Source organism: Prionailurus viverrinus, chromosome D2 (genome assembly GCF_022837055.1).
Source record: "Prionailurus viverrinus isolate Anna chromosome D2, UM_Priviv_1.0, whole genome shotgun sequence".
Taxonomy (NCBI): Eukaryota; Metazoa; Chordata; class Mammalia; order Carnivora; family Felidae; genus Prionailurus; species Prionailurus viverrinus.
This window is the reverse complement of record NC_062571.1, coordinates 3,412,386-3,434,821: the sequence shown is the minus strand read 5'-3', so window position 1 is coordinate 3,434,821 and position 22,436 is coordinate 3,412,386. Positions and strand designations below refer to the sequence as shown.

Here is a 22,436-nt window from a genome sequence, read left to right as displayed (position 1 = left end):
ATGCACGCCAACTTGATACCACCACCTTGTCACCTTAGACAAAATCCTAGGAGATTTTTAAACATTTTTATGATGATTCCATCTGTCCATTTTTCCAAACATTCCCAGTTCAAGCCATTAGCAAAACATTGCCTCTGGATTGGGACAGTTGGTGGAGTTCTCTGTCATTTCTCTGCTTCCAGTTTTGTTCTTCTCAAATCCATCTCCCACAGGGACACCAGAGGGATTTTCCAGAAACCCAACTTGTCTCACTCGACTTCTAATTTAAAGTCCTTCCACGAGTACCCTCCACAGACTGGATAATAAGTCCAAGCTTCTTAAAAGAAAACAACAAATTAGATTTTCCATGAAATGACCCTTAACTCTCCTGTCCCTTCCGGAACCACAGTTTATACACTGGCAACACTGACTAGACTGGTAATTACCCATATTTACCAAGCTATTTCAGATCTTTCAGGCTGTGCAAATAATGTGACATACTTTTTTCACCTGGTCAACCTTTACTCAATCTCTGAAACTCGTCTGCTTGGGAGACCTTCTGAGTACTCCCTCGTTATAACGAGTGCCCTCCTCAATGCCCTAGAAACCAGAGAAACTGGGTCAAGCGCAGATTTACCATGCTGAACTGAATTTAATTATTTCTAGTTCTACTTTTCACCCTTTACTGATTTTTTTTTTCCTGCAAAGGACAGTATCATGTTTATTTTTGCATTTCCAAGACACAATAGACGGCACTTGTGTAACAAATAGTTGGTTGGGCTGAACAGAAAGTCATAATTTAAAACGCTTTTAAAAAATTTTTAAAACCTATTAGCGACAAAATTAGATAGAATTGGTGTATACTATGAAAGAAGGCAGAATAATTTCAAATCTGTCTCCTCGTCTTGGGGGCTCTTTAAATTATTTGAGTTTTGTATTACACGGTCTCATTTCCTCATGCCATTGTTAAAAAAAACCAGAAACATGTTTAAGAACTTAGGAAAACAACAACAACAACAACAAAAATATATATATATTTATATATATATATTTATATATATATATATATATATATTTTTTTTTTTTTTTTTTTAATAACCTAGGGCATTCCAGGAATTGTTTTGGCTTCTGCAGACACAAGAAACAACCAAATGAGAGCAATTCTTGTCCTTGTGAACTAAAATTGCAGTGGAGAGGAGGCTGGGCACACAAGAGACGTCATATCCTAAATGAAGGCACACAATAGCTTGTCCCATGGTGACAAGTGCAGTAGATATAAAGGGTGTGGAAGCATGGAGAGGCTGTTGCAGTTGTAAATAGTTTGTTGGAAAAGATTCGGAAAGAAGGGGTAGGGGTCAGAAGGAAATGATCTGTGGACAAATGGGAGGAAGAGCCATCCAGGCTGAGAGAGGAAAGTCAAGGCTGAAGGTCTGAAGGCAGCTGCCGGCCTCAGGGACAAGGGGAGATGGCATGAGGGCTGGAGTGGACTAAGAGAAGCCGGGGGAGCAGGACATGACATTATTATGAAGAGGTGACCCTACGTAGTGTCCTGCGGCTGGGGGCAGCTGGAAACTGCTGGGCTCCACTGGCCTTTATAGATGTTGTCATTGTCTTTGAGTCAGATGTGAGACCCCAGGAGAGCCTGAAAGTGTGCTTCCCGTGTTGCTAGGATCACTCTGGCCCCCACACAGAGGAGGGACTCAAGGTGCACTGCACAAGTTTAGAAGAGGTTTGGACCCCTGGGGCCACACTGGGGCACAACAGCGGGCCTGGACCGGGATGCCGACAAGGAGAGCAGGGAATTGTCGGTTTCTGAACCTGTTTCTAGGGTACAGCTCAGATCGTACTTGGGGTCTGAGAGAAAGAAGGCACTGAGGATGGCTCCGGGGTGTTTGAACACAGCAGCTGCAAGCCTGGCCATGAGACCCTGAGAAGTTTTGACGCAGGTACTGTGGCAGCGAATGTTATACAGCTGTGAATGAAATTCCTGTGGAGGATCCCTGGACGTCTGTACATGATGGTGGGAGATGAAGTTAGAGACAAGAGGAACTGATGTCAAGGGGCCTGTCATCTACAGATGACTGGAGCAAGGAGGGGGAGTAGAGATATGAGACTCAACAGGAGGACAAGAGGGAGAGGACGAACAGGGCACAGACATCCGTGAGGAGCAGGGAGCGCCCTACCGCATCTCCACCGTGACAGGCAAGAGACATGCCCAGTGGGTGCTCTGGGGAGGGGTGGCCAAAGCGAAATGACTCCCTGTCACTGGTCGTGTTACAGTCCTCTTGGCAAACTGCCTGGCCTTGACACAGTTTTGGGGCGTGGCTCTTTGAAAACTTCCTCTATTTCCTCTATGAGGTGGATCTCTTTGGTTTCTTCCTCTTTGGGATCCATAATGATAAACCATATCTTCTGGAAACATGACCCATTTCATTCATTTTTTTCAAATTTTGCGTATATTAAAGCAAAGTTGTCTCTTACAATTCCTTTCGTTTCCTGTTGCTGTATTATTTCCTGAGAAGCCATTATTGGACTTTCTCCCTTTTTTGACTAAGTGAGCTGGTGCTTTTTCCATGTAATTATGTTTTTAGTTTTTACTTCTTTTTCTCACAGACACAAATTGGATTTACTTGCTGGTTTTAGAGATGTTTAGCACTTATTTGCACTTGCCATCACACTTGTTATTTCTTCCTTGCATTTCTTGGTGGTTTTGTTTGCTTCTTTTATGAGGTATCAGAACAACTACATCAAATCTCCATAAAAATTTCTCAAAAAAAGAAGCACAGGGGCCCCTGGGTGGCGCAGTCGGTTAAGCGTCCGGATTCAGCCAGGTCACGATCTCGCGGTCGGTGAGTTCGAGCCCCGCGTCGGGCTCTGGGCGGATGGCTCGGAGCCTGGAGCCTGTTTCCGATTCTGTGTCTCCCTCTCTCTCTGCCCCTCCCCCGTTCATGCTCTGTCTCTCTCTGTCCCAAAAATAAATAAACGTTGAAAAAAAAAATTAAAAAAAAAAAAAAAGAAGCACAGACTCCTTTCACTAAATAAAATAAACATAATCCAGCAGTTTAATTCACGATTAAAACATCAGTGGGATTCGTACCAAGAATGTAAAACAGACTTATTCAGGAACTATATTAAGATCAATCATTATACGATCAGCTGAAGACAACAGTCATTACTGTCTTCATAGATGATGGATATGTATTTCTTATTTTAAAAAGCCAATAAAATGGGAATAAAAACTTTCTTGACATAATTAAATTTTTTTTTTAACATAAACTAATATAATGGGGAATTGGGGAGATGTTCCCACGTGAGTTAAAAACAAGATAAGCATTTTTATTGAAGACAATTAGCAAATGAAAGTAAAGGGGAAAAAATGGAAAGAAGGACATACAATTTTTACTATTTATAAAATACATTCCTGGATAACACTAGAGAATTGACTGGAAAACTACAAAAATATAAGAGAATTAAATAAAAAAGTGGGTTAAAATTAATAAAATTCACATATATAACATCACTGTATATTGTTACATACAATAACAACACAAGATACGGAAACAGACCGACAAAGAAAGGCACAGGATTCATATAAAGAAATATTAAAAAAATAAAAACTCCTACAGGACACAAAAGCAAGGACAGATACAGAAACAGAAAGTTCTTGGACAGAAATACTCGACATCAAAAACACTCATTTTAACTCTAATTAATTTATAAGTTGAATGTGTTTCTAATAAAAATGTAGTTTAAAAACTTCATGTAACAAGCTTACATATAGTCAAAACATTAACAGAAAGAGTAACCAGGACACTTTTAGGGAAAAACATCACTGAGATAAGTTAGCACCACCATATTATGAAGCACAGTTTAAAACATTAACAGTTGGGGCATCTGGGTGGCTCAGTGGGTTAAGCCTCTGACTTTGTCTTAGGTCATGATCTCGTGGTTCCTGGGTTCAAACCCCACGTTGAGCTCTGTGCTGACAGCTCAGAGCCTGGAGCCTGCTTCGGATTCTGTGTCTCCCTCTCTCTTTGCCCCTCCTCCACTCATGCTCTGTCTCTTTTTCTCTCAGAAATAAACATTAACAACAACAACAACAACAAAAATAAAGATTAACAATTAAAATTGTGACAATAGCTCATGAAAAGAACTAATGGGATAGAAGAGAAAGTTTCATGTGAACTCCAAATAAATGAGAAAGTTTATGATATAATAAATGCAACATCTCAAATTGGTGGGAAAAGGTGAACTATCTAACATACTGCATGTAGAAAATGGCAGAATAGTCTGAAACTATAATTGCTGATTGCCACCTCCTATGGTACCCTGGGATAAATTCCAAATGAAACAATGATTTAAACGTACAGCATGAATTTATAAAGTCATTAATAGAGGATAGCAAATAATTGTAACCTGGGGTTGGCATATCAATAGAAAGATGGACAACGATGATGAACACAGACTTTACAGAAAAAGTAACAGAATGGGCTTGTATGTAAGCATAGGAAACATACTCAAACTTACTCATGAGGACATGGATTAAAAAAATAGATGTTATTTTTATCTATCAGATTGGCAAAAATCCACGTTGGATATGACATATAGCTGGGGAGACTGCAGATTTATCCACTCTCAGACCTGACAGTTAGAACTGTAAATTGTCATGAGCCCCATGGAATACAATTTGGCATTATCACTAAAACTTACAATTGTATATCCCGTTTGGTAAATGAGAATTTACTGCACTAATATATCAGCACACATTCAAGGTGACACAGGCTCTGTGTCATTTATTTCTTCATTGTCAGTGAAAGAGTAACTGGAATTGAAAATTCCATCTATAGTGGGTTTCTAACACAGTATTCTATACATATGGAAGAATATTATGTAGCTGTGAAAATAGTTTTGAAGAAATTATTCAGTATTCATATTGAAAGAACCCCAGAATATGTGGTGAGCAGGGAAATAACCTAGCAGGTATAGGAATCAATTACTATTCATCCATCTATATATATATTTTAAATGCTTACTGGAAATCTGGAAATGAGCAAGGAATTAATAAAAAAGGTATCTCAGGTGGGGGACTAGATAAATGCAGTTATAATAGTCTTTTGCTTTTTACTCTCTCACACCGTCTATGTATCTATATATTTGTATATGTATATATGGAATACATATAGATATATTTTACAGGTAAATGATCAGTTATATAATAAACCTATAGATAGAATATATAGAGAACACATACTTGTATACATGCATATATATGCATGCACAGAATTAGTATATATACAGATAGAATATATATGTGTATATATATGTCCACATGTATATATTTGAATACTCAGAGGTTGAGAGGTGGTTTCAAACTCCAGGCATTTCATGTCACTGCTATGTCTGTGACCTCGTACTGTCATCAACCTTGCCTTTCAGCAATAAATTTGCTACATGCTTCTGATATTTCCCTGTTCCCACTTCCACCCAAGAGCAGACACCTGCCTCCCTCACATCTGTGAAATCATGGTTACTTATTTTGTGGCTGAATCTTGTCTTTATTGTCCTTTCCCCACAACATAACCACATAAGAACATGCGGTTCCTGAGAATCCTGTCCCTGTCATTTTCTGGTCTAATGTAGAGGTCTGTAGACTAACCGAATGCTTGCTGTGCTTCCCTGATGTACCAGTGAGTAACCGGGCACTCGGAAGGCAAGCTGCCTGCACTCTGAATTACCTTCTCTCTGCAGGAGGCGCGTTGTCTGCAGCCTGGACTGTGAGCGCATAGGTGCGCCCCACTGTCAGCTCCACCCCCTGAGCGATGGTGATGAGCCCCGTGGTTCGGTTGATGGTGAAGTCTCCCTGAGCCCCAACTAGGATTTCGTAGGTAATCTCCCCGTTGGACCCTTCATCTGCATCCACCGCGGTGAGCTGGAATGGGAAATCACAACATCAGTCTTCGGGGCTCAACTAACTTTCCACCACCATGTCATTCCACTCCCCCAACAAGAGGAGCTTGCTTTCAAAGGCAAAAAGTAGGAGAAGATAATTTCAAACAACATATCAGATGAAGGGTTAGTATCCAAGATCTATAAAGAACTTATCAAACTCAACATCCAAAATACAAATAATCCAGTGAAGAAATGGGCAGAGTACGTGAACAGACACTTTTCCAAAGAAGACATCCAGATGGCTAACAGACACATGAAAAGATGCTCAACATCACTTATCATCAGGGAAATACAAATCAAAACCACAATGAGATACCACTTCACACGTGTCGGAATGGCTAAAATTAACAACTCCGGAAACAACAGAAGTTGGTGAGGATGTGGAGAAAGGGGAACCCTTTTGCACTGTTGGTGGGAATGCAAACTGGTGCAGCCACTCTGGAAAACAGTATGGAGGTCCCTCAAAAACTTAAAAATAGAACTACCCCATTACCCAGCAATTGTACTACTAGGTATTTAACCAAAGGATGCAAAAATGCTAATTTGAAGGGGCACATGTATCCCAAAGTTTATAGTAGCACTATTAACAATAGCCAAACTGTGGAAAGAGTGCAAGTGTCCACTGACTGAAGAATGGACAAAGAAGATGTGGTAATATATATATAATGGAGTATTACTCGGTGATCACAAAGAATGAAGTCTTGTCATTTGCCACAGTGTGGATGGACCTATGGATGAAGTATATTATTCCTGGTGAAATACGTCAATCGAGAAAGACAAATATCATAGGATCTCATTCATATGTAGATTTTAAGAAACAAAACAGATGAACGTATGGGAAGTAAGGGAAGAAACAGAAATGAGAGGGAAACAAACCACAAGAGACCCTTATTGATAGAAAACAAACTATGGGTTGACAGAGACGTAGATGGCGAATGGGCTAGGTGGGGAATGGGTACTACGGACGGCACTTGTTAGGATGAGCACTGGATGTTGTAAGTAAGTGATGAATCACTGAATTATGCTGAAACCAATACTGCATTGCATGTTAACTAGCCAAAATTTAAATTAAAAAAAATGTTTATTGTAATAAAACCCAAACAAAACAAAACCCCCAAAGAAACAAAGAAAGTAACATTAAAAATAAAAGTAGGTAAAGAAAGATCTCTTGGCACATTCACTCTTGTTGTCTTGAGCCAATGCTACAGTACTTGGATTCCGAAGCGATCACGGCAAGAAGGATTTTTTTTTTTTTTCTTATGAAAGTGATAAAAGTTTTGGATCTCGAACAGTATCTTTATTTTAATTTACTAAAGGAAGAGGAAAGCTCTAACAGAAAATCTAATATCACTATGGAAAATTTAATTTTTTTCCTCTACCTTCCCTCCTGTTCTGGACACATAAACACATATTACTGCCCGGTGACACTGGAGAAAATGACGTGGGTGAAGTTGGCCTTCATTACTCCCTTTCTTTCCTTTGCTCTTGGATTTTTACATCCATAAGATTTTCCTTCTGTCTCTCAGAAAGTCTCTTGTCCTTGTACCCTCTTTATTTACATTGAGTTTAAGGAAAGGTCTTTAAATCTTATTTGCACCGATTTATCAAAGACTGCAAAAGGCCTAGGGTATTAATTTTGCAAAATCACAGAAATGCATCTGCGATTGTAGAAAATCTTATTAAAAATTAGACTGTCAAGCCCAAGAAAGATTTTTTTGAGACAAGGTATTGAATTCAGAGGCCCTGAAATAACACCACACGAGCATTTGTAAGGCTAATTCGCATGTGGTTATAGACATTTGTTAAAACTACTGCATACAAGTTAGTTTCGGGTTATTATGTGTGAAAACAGTTAATGATTTAATTTAATAAAGCAAAATTAAGGTAAGAATAATCTAATGTGCTAAATAAGCCTCTTTGACTTGCTGATAAATATAAATTTACCCGGTGGGGATGGGGGGCATGGAGAAAAAATAGATTCTACTGGGAAATCTTATGCATTTTACAAACATACACAGAATTTTTTGTCTTCATCATTCCAAAACTGATGGATGGAGATAAGAAAGCTGACCTCATATAGTTTACACATAAGGAGAAAACAACAAAAGTTTCTTGATGAAGTCACAATCTCATGGTTCATGAGATCAAGCCCCATGTCAGGCTCTGCACTGATAGCTTGGAGTCTACTTGGGATTTTCTGTCCCCATCTCTCTGCCCCTTCCTTATGCATGCTCACTATTCTGTCTCTCAAAATAAATAAATAAACTTAAAAAAAAAAAGTAACTTTAAACTTAAAGAAAGGTTCCTGTTGAATAAAGAAAAAAACATATAATTGTAATAAATAAAACTATAGAGGGGCTTTGGGTGGCTCAGTCGGCTAAATGTCCAACTTTGGCTCAGGTCATGATCTCACATTTCATGGGTTTGAGCCCTGCATCGGGCTTTGTGCTGACAGCTTGGAGCCTGGAGCCTGCTTTGGATTCTGTCTCCCTCTCTCTGTGCCCCTAACCTGCTAGTGCTCTGTCTCTCAAAAATAAATAAACGTTAAAAAAAAATTTATAGAAAAAAATTTGTGACATTTTTATATCAATTTCTAGCCCCTAATTTTCACTTAAATTCAGTTTTAAGAACGCTGTGTTAATTAATGCCCAAATTCCATGTTCCCCACCCTAATAAAATGTAAACAAAGTACTTTACACACACCATCATGCCTAAGGGGAAATGCTATGCATACTATGTTCCTATTGTCATTATCAACTGCATTTAGAATGATAATGTGCATAGAAACAGCAGCTACAAAAATAATTGAGAGGAAAGAAGGGAATTTGAGAGGTTGGCATTCAGTTAGCTGAGATTTGGGGGTGGACAGATGTGGCTGCCAGAAGGAAAAGCATTTTATAAAATCATTCTGGACTTATGGGAGGATGACTGACATGGTCCTAAAGGCAAGGGAGAAGGAAACTATTTGCAGAAACAGAGCAGATGAGTGATGTATATTTATGGAGAACTATTCAAGCCAGACCAACTCAATTCTCTTTCACATGTGGGTAAAATTAGAAAATTAGTGGGTGGAGGAGCAGAGGAGATATCAATTTTGATTATAGTAAATCACCTAACATAATGTCTCAGGAAATCTTAATTAAAATTTAGCTCAAACTGGATTCAATATTAACACTCTTCCTGGGACTTAAGTTGGCTAAAGGAATTTAATGATTAATGGCAAGGCATCAAGTGAAGAAGTGTTGAGGGGCGTGCTGGGGGGATGTAGGTATCGTGGCCGGTCTTATTTAACATTTTCATGAATGATGTCAGAAAGGAGGATAAACTGGATAATAATTAAATTGAGGAAGGCACCCGTCTGGGAGGTGCTATAAATACCAAATAGGACGGCAACGCACAGATGAGAAAAACAGTCCCCAAACTGCACAGCCAGCCAACCACGGAGGAGCTGATATATTCAGGGAACATCACTAGCTCCACAGAAACCATCCGGAAGCAGAAACTTTAACAAAGAAGCCCCAAATCAGTTCCACATGTAAGTGACGTATACAGCTCAATACTCCTTTTCAGTCTTTTAGAACTAAATCTTAACACAGTGGGCTAAGAGTCAACATAAGTGAGTCCCCACACATCAAACAAAACTATTGTGAAGAAATTATTGGTGGTCCAAGATTTGAAAAGGGAACAGAGACAGTGACTGAATATCCAAAAAATGGTAATTTCCCCTGCATAAGAGCTCAGCAACTCCACTGTGGTGGGGATTTCATTCAATCACGCCCCAAGGACTGCAATCAGTGATTTCTGAGATGAAGGTGTTGAAGGTATTCCCACAGCAGAGGGGAAATCTGCCTCTTAAGTCAAAGAGAATGGAAGAGGGGCTGACTTACCCGGAGAGGCCAAAGTGTCGCTTGCAAGTTACCACAAACTAAAATAAAATCTATGATTTGTAACCATTTTACTGAAATGTTATGATACTGAGATGGTGAGACCTTGTGTGGCGTGTGTCTATAGCTCTTTTCTGCAGTGTGCTACAGTCCTCTTCATGAAGTGTGACCCTAACCCCCACCCATTAGGAGGACCCTAACCGCCTCCTCCTTGCTATTCCTATATGTGCGTGCTCCAGACAGCCCGAGCCACCCCTCGCTGCCACAAGAAATAAAGATAAAGATGAATAAATAAATACAACATTCTGATCTGTCCCTGCTATTCCTGTCTAGGTCTGGCTGTGGTTTATCTCTCTCTTCAATCTCTTTCTTGTGCCTGAGAAATGGAAAAAAATATGGCTTTATGTAAAAAGACAAATATAAAGAATGTTGGGTCATAAACTGAACAAAAACTGAAATAGGAGTCTCACAAAAGAAGAAAGGATTAAATAAAAGTCATAGTTCATACAGAGAGAATCATCAGACTTAAGCTATAGTAAAGCGTGAACACGGTATTTTTACGTGCATGGTGGCTAAAGTGACCATGACTAAGTATGTCGAGCAGTTGACGTTTTTGCCTCCTGGGCATCCTGGACCTTGCTTCTACTAAAAGCTACTCACTTTCCTCGGAGAGCTGCTCACCACCTCGCAGCCCATGCTTGGCTGGGGCTGGTCTTAGCTCCGGCAATGGGAGTGAGATTCTGGCCTGGACACTGCTTGGTTTCACAACTGGCAAGTTATCCAGGCTGCATACTCAGGGTGACTCCTGGAACCACAGGAGAGGGTAGCTCTGCATTTCTTGAGGACCCTACTGGTCAATTCATATCTGACATTTTCCTCATGTTTATGTCTGCATTGGGTCTTTCCAAGACTGAGGTCCATGAGAAGAAGATGATGCCAGGAAACAGGGAGAAAATATCAGTGATGACACTCTTTCCACTTACGCCTGAGGCAAATTCGCCACTGAACTTTTATGATATATGAACCAAAAATGTACTTAAAAAAAAAAAGAAAAGAAAAAGCGAGTTTACTTTGAAATTATGTCAATTCAACCCTAAAAAAAAACAAATATTATAGGAAAAAAATGTTATGACTAGTTATTCTCCTTGGCTTCCCTTGTGACTATTCTTCAGGGGTCTTGTACTTTGAGGTTTTGCTGTGTGGTGCCATGTGGTCATTAATACATCAACCATCTTTGATCTAATGTATGATTATTCACGACAATGGTCAAGGGTCACGCTACGCAAGTCGTAGAGTTGCCCTTGTGCAGAAATCATGATTAGCTATTTAAAAAGTAATAAAAAAATAGGTATACACAGATAAATAACAACAAGTATATATTTCCCTGTAGTAGAGCAATTCTTTTTTAAACAAAGCAAATTATCTAAATAAAGAATTTATAAAAATGTATGCTTCTTAGAATGTCTTTCTTCCTCCTGTTATTACTCATGTTAACTATTCAAACCAGGCAGACAAAAAACTCGAGACGTGTGTGTAAGTTTTGTAGATATTTAGTCCAAGGTAAGGTCATAAATACTCATGTTTAGTTCTTTTTAAAATGAAGTTCAATTTGCAAAGTGAATTTTGAATTGATGGCATGTGAAAACATGTAAAGCCGAGTTTAGAAGAGTCTGGAAAATTCTGTATCCTTCCACAAGAGTTATAGAAGTAAGCCAACTGAGATCACTTGGTGATAATCATAAAAGCATAATTAATTCCTAAACTTAATTTAGGGAAAATAATAATCTTGAGAAAAACATTCATTTCTAAAAAATTAATGAAAACATACAAGGGTCCTAAGCACTGTGCTGTGCTAGGAGCTGGCGGTAAGTTAAAGGTGGTCAATAAAAAGTGGGCTCTCCTCCTTCTCCTTCCTCTTTCCTCCTCCTCTTTTTTCCTCCTATTCCCTGTCTCCCTTCTCTTCCTCCCTTCTCCCCCTCCTCCCCCTCCTTATCCTCCTCCCCTTCCTCTGCCTCTTTCTTTCCCCTCCCCTTCTCTCCTCCTCCTCCCCTCCTCCCCTCCTCTTCCTCTTTCTTCTCCTCCTTTCCCCTCCTTTCTTCTCCTTATTTTTGGAGTTAACCATCAGCAGAAGAAAGTTATTTATTTATTTTGTTTTTAATTTTTTAATTTTTATTTTTGAGTGAGACAGAGCATGAGCAGGGCAGGAGCAGAGAGAGAGGGAGACACAGAATCGGAAGCAGGCTCCAGGCTCCGAGCTGTCAGCACAGAGAGCGATGCGGGGCTCGAACTCACAAGCTGTGAGATCATGACCTGAGCTGAAGTCAGACGCTTAACCGACCGAGCCATCCAGGCACTCCAACAGAAGAAAATTATTAATAAAACTAGGGCATCTATACTGACATGTTGTGGCAAGTACTACTAGAAATGAACATAAACAATGAGTGAGCTACAAGGTAGGTGTGAAAGCCCATTGGCATGGGTCACATGGAAGCTGGGAGTGAAAGATGGGCACATGATTGAAGAAGACGGATTACACACAGTCATTGGAAAAGGGAAGGGCATGTGCGAGGACCCTGAGGAAAGGGGAGTGGATAAGGGTCTTGGGGACCCTGAATGTGATGACCTGGAGAAAGAGTAACATGTGACGAAGAACGGCGACATGTAGAGGCAAGTGATGAACTTGAATCAGTGTGTGACAACTGAATACTGTAAGGATTTACTGGTATTTGAGATCTGGTCCATATGGTAGGAAAATCCAGAGAGAGTGCCATCACAGTGGGTCAGAAGTTTACAGAGAATAGCGGTGAACTCATTGAATGGTTCTTATTTATAACAAAAATTACAACTGTGCTTATCTCCAAAAAATGGATCAAAACGTTCACACCTGACTTAGAGAACAAAATAAATTTGAAGGAGGAAAAGTTGTGGTCAACAGCACAGACACCAGTCCGATAATGAAGAATGTGGCCGTACTTGTCTGTGGCGTGCACAGGCTCCAGCTCTCCCATAGCCTTCTGCTGCCTGATGACGCAAAGTGTGCACTCTGGGACCCTTGCCACCTGGATATCCGTTTCAATCTACTGCTTTTTATTATTAAGGGAGATAATCTATTAATAAGGAATTTCTTGGTATTCCAGCCTCCAATGCATTTCACCTGGAGAGTATACAGGGATGGTGCTGCGGTGAGGACTTCCTTAGGAAATACTCACTGTGAAAAGCACTCTATGTCATTTCAAGAACCTCAGATAGTGTCTGGGGCTGGTCTAGTTTGAGTTTTAGCCAAGGCAGACAAGACCGCATTGGGCCACCCGACATTCACTTCTGTTTCCCAGTGTGTCATGCCGGATTCCTTTCATTTTGTATTTTGCATTTAATGTAGGTTATTCTTCTGTTTCTCTCTTGGCCTATTTGTGAAAATATCACAAGTGCAGTTCTTGAAGGCTTGTGTAATATGTTGCAGAATTACGCTTTTGCTAAACAATTTGTGATTTTCCAATTCTCTTCAGACAGTAAGGGATTACTGAAATAATCCCCTTTGATTATTTAATTCAGCAGAACAAGGACTCAGTGCCCCAGCACATCTGTTATCTTAAAGTTCTTATTAGACACATAGACGATGCCTAGTATGAAATGTAGGGTCTTATAAAATGAATACATTTGCATAGAAGTGATATAAAAATATATGGAATTTTCCTCTGATAAGCATAAATTATAATCACGACTTGTAATTGATTCATGAAAATATTCACTGAAATTATTTCAGTAGAAAGAAAAAAAAAGTGCTTTCTTCCTGTTAATACAATGCCTTTATGTTATTTAATTCATGTGTTTCTCTCCAATTCATCACAGGAATCCCTATTTTCAAAATTCTATTCCTTCCTTTATACAATACACGTGGCCCCATCACTACTCCTGACTGAAACTGCTCTTTCAAAGGGGCATCTAGGAGGCAGGACTTCTGGCTCTTGTGGTAGGAGGAGACTGGATAATCCCTTCCCAAAAAGTAACAATCTAAGCAAAATTATCAAAAACACCACTTAGGGCTCTACAAATTCACTGAAGTAGAGAATTGAGAGAAATTATTCATGAAAACCTGTTGCGACATTAGGGAAGGAAAGCAGGGGTCAGTGGCCTTTGTGCTTGGGTGTCACTCTACCTCCCACATCCCTCAAGTACAGAAGGTTTGGCACAGAAGGTTTATAAAAGCAGGGCTGGCCATGAAAAGCAGCAGAACTGCTTTAAGACAAGATAGACAGAATCTGGTGTGGAGTTAAAAGACCCAAGAACAAACCAGTTTGACAATAAATTATATTAAAAAAAAAAAAAAGACTGAAGCACAGTGGGAAATGAGTGAGGAATCTTCTCAGCTCTGCCCATAGGAGTTGTGGAGTTGGGGGTGTCTCAGCTGAAGTAAGCTGGGACCAAGCCAGAAATTTAGCAGAAAATACAGATAATGAGAACCCAATAGAAGGGCTATACAGGCTCTGTTCATGTCTGAAACTGCTGGCATGCAGACATGAGACATGGGAAGGCTTGGGGAATCTCCATGCCGACAGGACACCCTGAGCACGGCCTGAACGTTCTGTGCTCGGCCCAACCTCCGCTCAGATCAACCGGTAAAGGTGTTTGTGCAAACCTCAGTGGAAATCACTGGCTGGCATTAAGATATAGAGAAACAAGAACAACTCCTAAAAAGCCAGCTAAAAATTGAAAATAAGAATCAAAGCAAAAATCATGCACAGACATTAGGAGCCACAAACCTAACAGAGACAGGTTCAGCAGATGAAGTCTGTATATGTTATTAAAAGAAAACAAAAACACTTCATAGTTCATATCGAGATCCAGAAGTACTACAATATAGAGTTAAAACAAACGTGGTAATTAAAAAATAAATCTAGAGATTGTTAAACAAAAAATTATTCTGACACTTGCTAACATGGTAAGGAAGGCATCGTCCAGGCCCTTTGTGATATGTGTCAGGATTATCAGCATAGGGGAGAAGGAGGGCTCAGCTCAACTCCAGCTGCGGTAAAGGCAGCTGAGGACTTCCAGCTATTGACCAGAGTGGATGGAAAATTATTAATGGAAGACATCAAGTGTAGGGGGATTTTTGTTAAAACAACTTCGCAGGATTTTTGCAGAAGGCAGGCGAGGGTGATCAGATACCAGGGTAGGCAATGAGGGATTTGATCGGATACTGAGGTTAGGGGCTGTCTATAACGAGGGGAACAGGATTCTTGCTGAAACTGGGCTGGGCTGACCAAAGACAAGGCCCAACCACGAGGCCTAATTGAAAAGGCTCACCATAGCTGAACTAAAGTTTGCTCAGGGAGAGTTTCTGTCAAGAACTAAGAGGTCCATGGATCTGAATAAGAGATACAAACAAGAAGTGCACCTAGACACATCACACCCAAATTGCTGAAACACAAAGAATATCTTAAGAGCAGAAAAAAAATAAGGACTCATTTCATAAAAGGAAACAATGTGTCATTCACGGCTGACTTCTCATTACAAATAATAGACGTCAGTGAGCATAGGAATGACATATTCAAAGGGTTGGGATGAAAAACAACCACCCTCTGTCAACCAAGTATAATATATCTGGTGAGACAATCCTTCAAATTGAAGGCAAAATAAAGACATTCAATCATTTATATAATACATCATATTGATGAAACAAAGGATGGAACCACATGATAATCTCAATAAATACAGAAAAAGCAATTGGTAAAACTGTCCATTTATGAAAAAGGTGATTCAACAAACTAGAAATAGAAGGAAACTTGTTCAACGTGACAAAAACTATCTACAAAGCCACCAAAAGCTGGCATTATACTTAAAGATAAGGGCTCAATGCTTTCCCCTAAGATCAGGAACATAAAAAGGATGCTCTCACCACTTCTATTCAACATTGTACTGGAGGTTCCAGGCAGTGCAATAAAGTATGTAAAAGAACAAAAACAATAAAAGGCATTGGATTGGTAGGATGAAGTAAAACCCTACTTATTTGAAGAAGATACGGTTATCTATGTAGAAAATGCTAAGTAATCTACAGGAAACCATGAAAGCTAGCAAATGACTACCAAGGCTAAACAAAATCTGTTGCATTTTCTTTCTTTTTTTACATTTGTGGTGAGCAATCCCAAAATAAACTATTTCCATCCATGATGGCTTCAAAAATGACAAAATAACTATGAATAAATTTAGCAAAATACGTGCAAAATGCACACACCAAAATCTACAACATTGCTGAGATAAATGTAAAAGTATATGGAAAGAGAGTTCATGTTCATGGATTGAGAGATTCAATACTGTTAAGATGGAAATTCTCCACAATTTATTTGATTTATAAATTCACTATAACCTCTACCAATATCCTTATCAGGCTTTGTTTTGTAGAATTTGTCAAGTTAATCCTAAAATTTCTATGGAAATATAAGGGACCCAGAATAGCCACCGGAATTTTAGAAAAGATAAATAATTTAAAAAGACTTATACTATATGATTTCAAAATATACTATCAACCTACAATAATCAAGACAATGTGGTTTAGGAATAAAGTAAACATACAGATTAATGGAACAGAAGTTCAGAAATAACCTCTTGCATTTATGGCTAACTGATTCCCAACAAAGATACCATGGTAATTCAAGGATGAAAAGATAGTTTTTACATGGTGAGACAATTAGATATTTCTATGCAGAAGATTAAAAAAATAGAGATGAACTGAAACCTTTATGTCACAGCATTTATTTATTTATTTATTTATTTATTTATTTATTTATTTATTTTTCAACGTTTTTTTATTTATTTTTGGGACAGAGAGAGACAGAGCATGAATGGGGGAGGGGCAGAGAGAGAGGGAGACACAGAATCGGAAACAGGCTCCAGGCTCTGAGCCATCAGCCCAGAGCCTGACGTGGGGCTCGAACTCACGGACCGCGAGATCGTGACCTGGCTGAAGTCGGACACTTAACCGACTGCGCCACCCAGGCGCCCCTATGTCACAGCATTTAAAATGGATCACTGTACAACATAAAAGCTAAGAGTATGAGCCTCACAGATGATAACAGAAAATGTTCATGAACTTACTTGGCAAAACCTTCTCAAAAATGACACCAAAAGCATGATACACAAAAAAGAAAAAATAATAATAAATTAAACTCTCTCAAAATTAAAAGCTTTGATCTTTTAAAACCACTGCTAAGAATATGAGAGACACAACGCAGACTTTGAGAAAGTATGTGGTAATCATATATCGGATAATGGACTTGTGGTCATAACTTACAAAGAAGAATTACAAGTCAATATGAAGAAGATAAGCAGTACAAATAAGAAAATGGGCAGATGATTTGAATAGACATTATATCAAAAATAGAAAAATCACTAACAGGCACATGAAAAGATCTCAAAATCAAGACTCCTTCAGGAAATGAAAATTAAAACCACAATGAGATATGGCAAGGTACCTGCTACGGTGGGCTTAATAAAGACTGACGATACCAAGTGTCAGTGATGATATGGACATGTAAAATGGTACAGTCGCTTTGGAAAGGAGTTTGGCAGTTTCTTGAAAAGGTAAGTGCGTATCTCTTACATGACTGAGCAAGTCTACTCCAGGTATCTACGTATACACCCAGTAGAAATAAAAAAGTGTGTGTCCATAGGAAGGCTTACAGAGAATTCATAGCCACGTTATTCATATTCTCCAAAACTGGAACAGTTCAAATGTTCATCAGTTGCTGAACAGATTAATAAAACCTGGTGTTTTTATACAATGGAAGACTATTGAGAAATTCCAAGAAAGAGAACTACAGTACTGAGTCACGCTACAACATAGTTGGCTAAATACAGTCACAGTGCTGCTACTAAATATACTATTGAGTCATGCTAAATGAAAGACACCACCTCTCCTCCCCCGAAAAAGATTACCGCATGTTGTACAATTCCATATTTTTGAGATTTTTAGACAAGGCACATTTTTTTAGAGATAAAAAGCAGAACTAGGGTCCCAGAGTCAGGGATGGGGGGAGTATTAACGGCAAGCAGGCACAAGGAGCCATTCTGGGTGATGACGATGTTTGGACCTGGATTGTGGTCACTGTTACATAAGTGTCTAAATTTACTAGAAAATCACCCTGATGATGAATGTGTATTAGGACATGTAAATTATGCTCAATGATGCTCTCCAAAATTATGAAGGAATGTAGAATCTTTACCCATCCTTACCCATTTTGCCTTTCTAATGCATTGACAGGATATCATTCAGGCCGACCAGAACCATTCTAATTATTCATTCCTTGTCTTGTGATTTGATTCACTTTTCTCCTTTCTTTCTTCCTTCCAATGTACATTTCAAAGTTTAGGTCTTGGTTGTATTTCATAAACAGGTGTTTCTATCTTTGAAACCACTATGACCTCCTCTACTCTCAGGTAATTGTCTTCAGCTCCATGTTATTCCATGACACCTTTTCAAACCTACCCCTTCTTCCTGGGAATGGACAGAAGGGAAAGTTCTGGAAGGCAAGGAAACATCAGCCTTAGGGAACAAAGGTAGAACACGATCAGCAAATCCCACTCTGGAATGCTGAGCCTGTGTTAAGAAAAGTAATAAAAGGTAAACCAGGTAAAAATGTGGAATATGGAATGAGAATAAACAAAGATTTAAAGGAAGCATATCTTTATACTTTTCTCTGAGAGAACACTTCAGAGCAAGAATATAACCCTGTCAATGGCTCCTCTCAGATGTGATATTGAATTGTGGCTGATGCTAGGGGAGGCCACTGCATTTGGCTTTTGTATGAAGCCAACGTAGAAGACCCACCTGGGATCACTTGGAAATGTAGCTCTTCAGGGTACCTTTTGTGTGGTTTGGACAGATTCGGGGTCAACACGGTATTGTCTCATGAGAGACAAATGCCTGGTACGCTAAGATGATGCCCAGAAGCTTATGTCTGTGAAAACTTATACCTGGGGGATGGTGTATGGTTATGATGCCAGACCAGATGAAACCCAGAGTTTCCTGAGAGATAGTCTCTACTGCTTACTCTGGTATTGAAAAATGCATGATATGTGAGAAAAACCTGATTTTTTTTGGAAAGTGGAGAAAATAACATAGCAATATTAATTGAAGTGTGCTGTGTTAAACGTTTAACCTCTTGGCCTCAGCTCTATGACATAATAAAAGATTTCTGGTTCGCTTATGCAGTCAGATCAAAATGAAACTTGAGTGGATATTGATCTCCTGGATAGAAAGATTATTTGGAAAGGCAACCTAAAACTCACCAGCTAGGTAATAACCGTGGAGAGAGATTTGTTGGAGAAAGAATTTAATTTATGTTAATTTATGTTTGAAAAACTTTCATACAGAGTTGAATATCACAATTAACACTTACGAAAAGGTGTAAGTAAAAACGGATGAAGGAAATAACTAATCTTTAAAATGTTGAAGAAATATTAGATAATCTACTTAGGGAAAGATATAGTCGGAAATGTATTTTGCAGAGGGAATTCTAACTCCTTACTGGATAAAAGATATTCTCGTGCTTACCAGTGTTCTAGGAAGTCTGCTTTTATTTACTAGGTATTATAGAAGTTGGTATAACAAAAATTTCAGGAGAATGCCTCAGGTATATGTATCAAGGGGGTAAAATATCCTGAGTGTGGATGATTTAGAAGACATTAGAAATTGTATTTAGACACAAGACTTCCACTAGGCTATTGTCATACAAGTTACATTGTTAACTGCCCTGTATCCTAACCTGAAGCTAAATAAACTTGGAGCTACAAAAGGCCTATTGGATCTCAAGGTTGGCAATCAGTCTGAACCTAAGACCATTGCCTCTGGTCAAGCAAACTGGGCAATCTATTCATCTCCACATTATGCTCTCTGCAGCCTTAATGTGAACTTTGAAGCTAAAAAGCATATGGGGCTACTAGTCAGCCCTCTCCTGTTGGGCACGTCCCAGACTAATCTAAGATGGCAGTCACGTCAGTTGAGTGGGTGTTTAGCAAAGGTATCTTTCAGGTGTATAACTCAGGAGGAGGTATGAACACCATTAACACCACCATGATCATTAATATTTTAGGGACCATTAAAAGGGTTGTTACTGGAGATGGTTACTCTCTTAAGTGTTCCTATCCCCAATAAAAAGCCCAAGAATAAAGCTGCAACAGTAAGACTTTTAAAAGTGTTTCTTTATATTGCCTGAGAATTTGGAGGGCTTGCTCCCTTTCTGTGGCAACTTCATAATCCTTGTGTAGAGGCTCACTGAATCTCATTACTCAAACTCTGAGACTGTGAACTGTAGACCTTAGATGCTTTCAAGCTTGTACGTTCTCTCATGCTCAGTTCCTACCTCATTACCTCGAATACAGATTTCCTCAAAGTTGGCTTCCATAAGTTGTCATAGCCCATGCCTTAACTCATCAATTGAAGGAACCTGTCTAAAATACTTCTTTAATAAATCTTCCACTGTCTACAATGCTGAATTGCCTACAGGCAGAAATGCCTATAAAGACAGGGGCTTGGGGAATAAAGCAGTGCACACTTGGCTTAGTGAAAGAAAGGCAAAACTTTTACCATTCAGTTCCTCTCCTCTCCACCGGCATTTGGAGTGGTATCTCCCTTACCTTTGGTTGTACGCATCCATCTCCAATAACCTCACACCCCCTTCCCTGCCTGTGTGCACTGACTGTCCTCATAGGTTCAGGCAATGAAGCCCTCCCAGCTGCTCAGGCCCTAACAGACCATCCTCCCCACTCATGTTCTAAAGGACACTCATAATATTCTCATTCTTTTCCATGTAATATAGAAAATTCAATAGTGGTTTGTGGGGCCTGGGTGGCTGACTTGGTTAAGTGTCTGTCTCTTGATTTCAGCTCAGGTCATGATCTCACAGTTCATGGGTTTGAGCCCCATATTGGGCTCTGTGCTGACAGTGCAAAGCCTGCTTGGGATTCCCTCCCTCTCTTTCTCTGTCTCTCTCTCAAGATAAATAAATACACTTAAAAGAAATTCAATAATGGTTTGGGATATTTTCTTAAAAATTTTTTAATGTTTATTTTTGAGAGAGGGAGACAGAGCATGAGCGGGGGAGGGGCAGAGAAAGAGGGAGACACAGAATCCGAAGCAGGCTCTAGGTTCTGAGCTCTCAGCACAGAGCCTGATGCGGGGCTTGAACTCATGAACCATGAGATCATGACCTGAGCCAAAGTCGGATGCTTCGCTGACTGAGCTCCCCAGCGCCCTGGTTTGAGATATTTTCTGGTGACTCCACTGTGAATGGAGATGACCTCTTACAATATATATGGAACTCCTCAGGGGTTAGCACTTTCTTCATCCTTTTCCAGAGCATCTAGGTTAGCACCAGGCACATAAAAATCTATATAAATTAAATTATAATTTGTCTAAGAAAATACATATTTAACAAGTGTTTTAACATGCATATATATTAGGGCTTGCTCAACGGTATTTTTGCTTGTTTTATTTGCCAAACTGAATGAGGAAGTTTACTATGCTTCCAAGAAATCTCTACTGTTCTATTTGAAATATTGGCTTTTTCCTAAGATTCCCTATCTTTGAAATGTCTCAATATGCAAGTATTTTTCTTATACTCAAATGATTATGCTTTGACATTGTAGCATAATTTACTGCAAGAGGGAGTTGAGGGGAGAAGAGACCTTTATTCTTTGTTTGAAACAATAGCTGGAAAAAAAAGCTAACATACTTTGGTATAAAGAAAAAAATATATATATATTAAACATTTTGTTTCTTCTAGTTTCTAAGTTCCAAATCAATTACCTAGTAAACCAGAAATATGTAGAACTGTAATGATGAGAAATAATATTGTCAGAATTTAAAATGTACAATGTAGATGATATTAAAAGCAATCACATACAATTAAACAAAAAGCTTTATAAAGATGCAAGCATTTAAGCATTACTTATTGAAATTCACCACGGACAGTTTTCACTGTGACAATCCAAAACATGCTAGATAAATATAAAAGTAAATTAACTTAATTGCCTTTACAAATAGATTTTCTTTGAAAATCTGGGTTTCTATATATATCAGGGAAGGGGGATGATGATTGAAAAATAATATAAAAGCCAAATGCAAGAATTAATTTTTACATATACAAGTTAAAAATGCAGATGTTGGTGATCACTGTATTGATTTCATTAATATTTCCCCCAAGTTTATCAAATGGGAAAGCTTACTCTACACAACATAACTCTTGGGGTCTTAAGAGCCATTCACATGTTAAAACATTTCATAATGTTCAACTGGATTATCCGAGCCATACTTATCATCATGATAAAACAAAAAATATTATATTCCCTTTTTCCCTATGACTGAAGGTCAGAAATTAAATCTTAGTGGTTCCTTTTCTCCTTATGATACTCAACACAATGAATGATTTTCCAGTAAGTGTGTTAATTATTCCCCTTTGCTTCTCTAAAAGCATATGTGATTACTTTCTCATGACATGTTTTCCGTCAGATTGTTTAGCCTCTCAAGAGCTTTCACTGGAAAAATTCTTCTGACTAATCAAGCTAGAAAGTACTACATTCTAGGAAGCTATTCAAGAATGCAAATACACCTGAAGTTTAGTTGATTAG

General features: G+C 38.9%; 1 protein-coding gene across 1 annotated transcript in view; it reads right to left on the bottom strand.

The window, feature by feature from the left end:
* PCDH15 (protocadherin related 15) overlaps nucleotides 1-22,436 on the bottom strand; it is an 850,076-nt gene that overhangs the window by 304,432 nt on the left and 523,208 nt on the right. Inside the window, exon 14 of the mRNA XM_047824821.1 lies at nucleotides 5,715-5,908. Coding sequence (XP_047680777.1) covers nucleotides 5,715-5,908 — 194 coding nt within the window. The remainder of the gene's footprint in view (nucleotides 1-5,714; nucleotides 5,909-22,436) is intronic.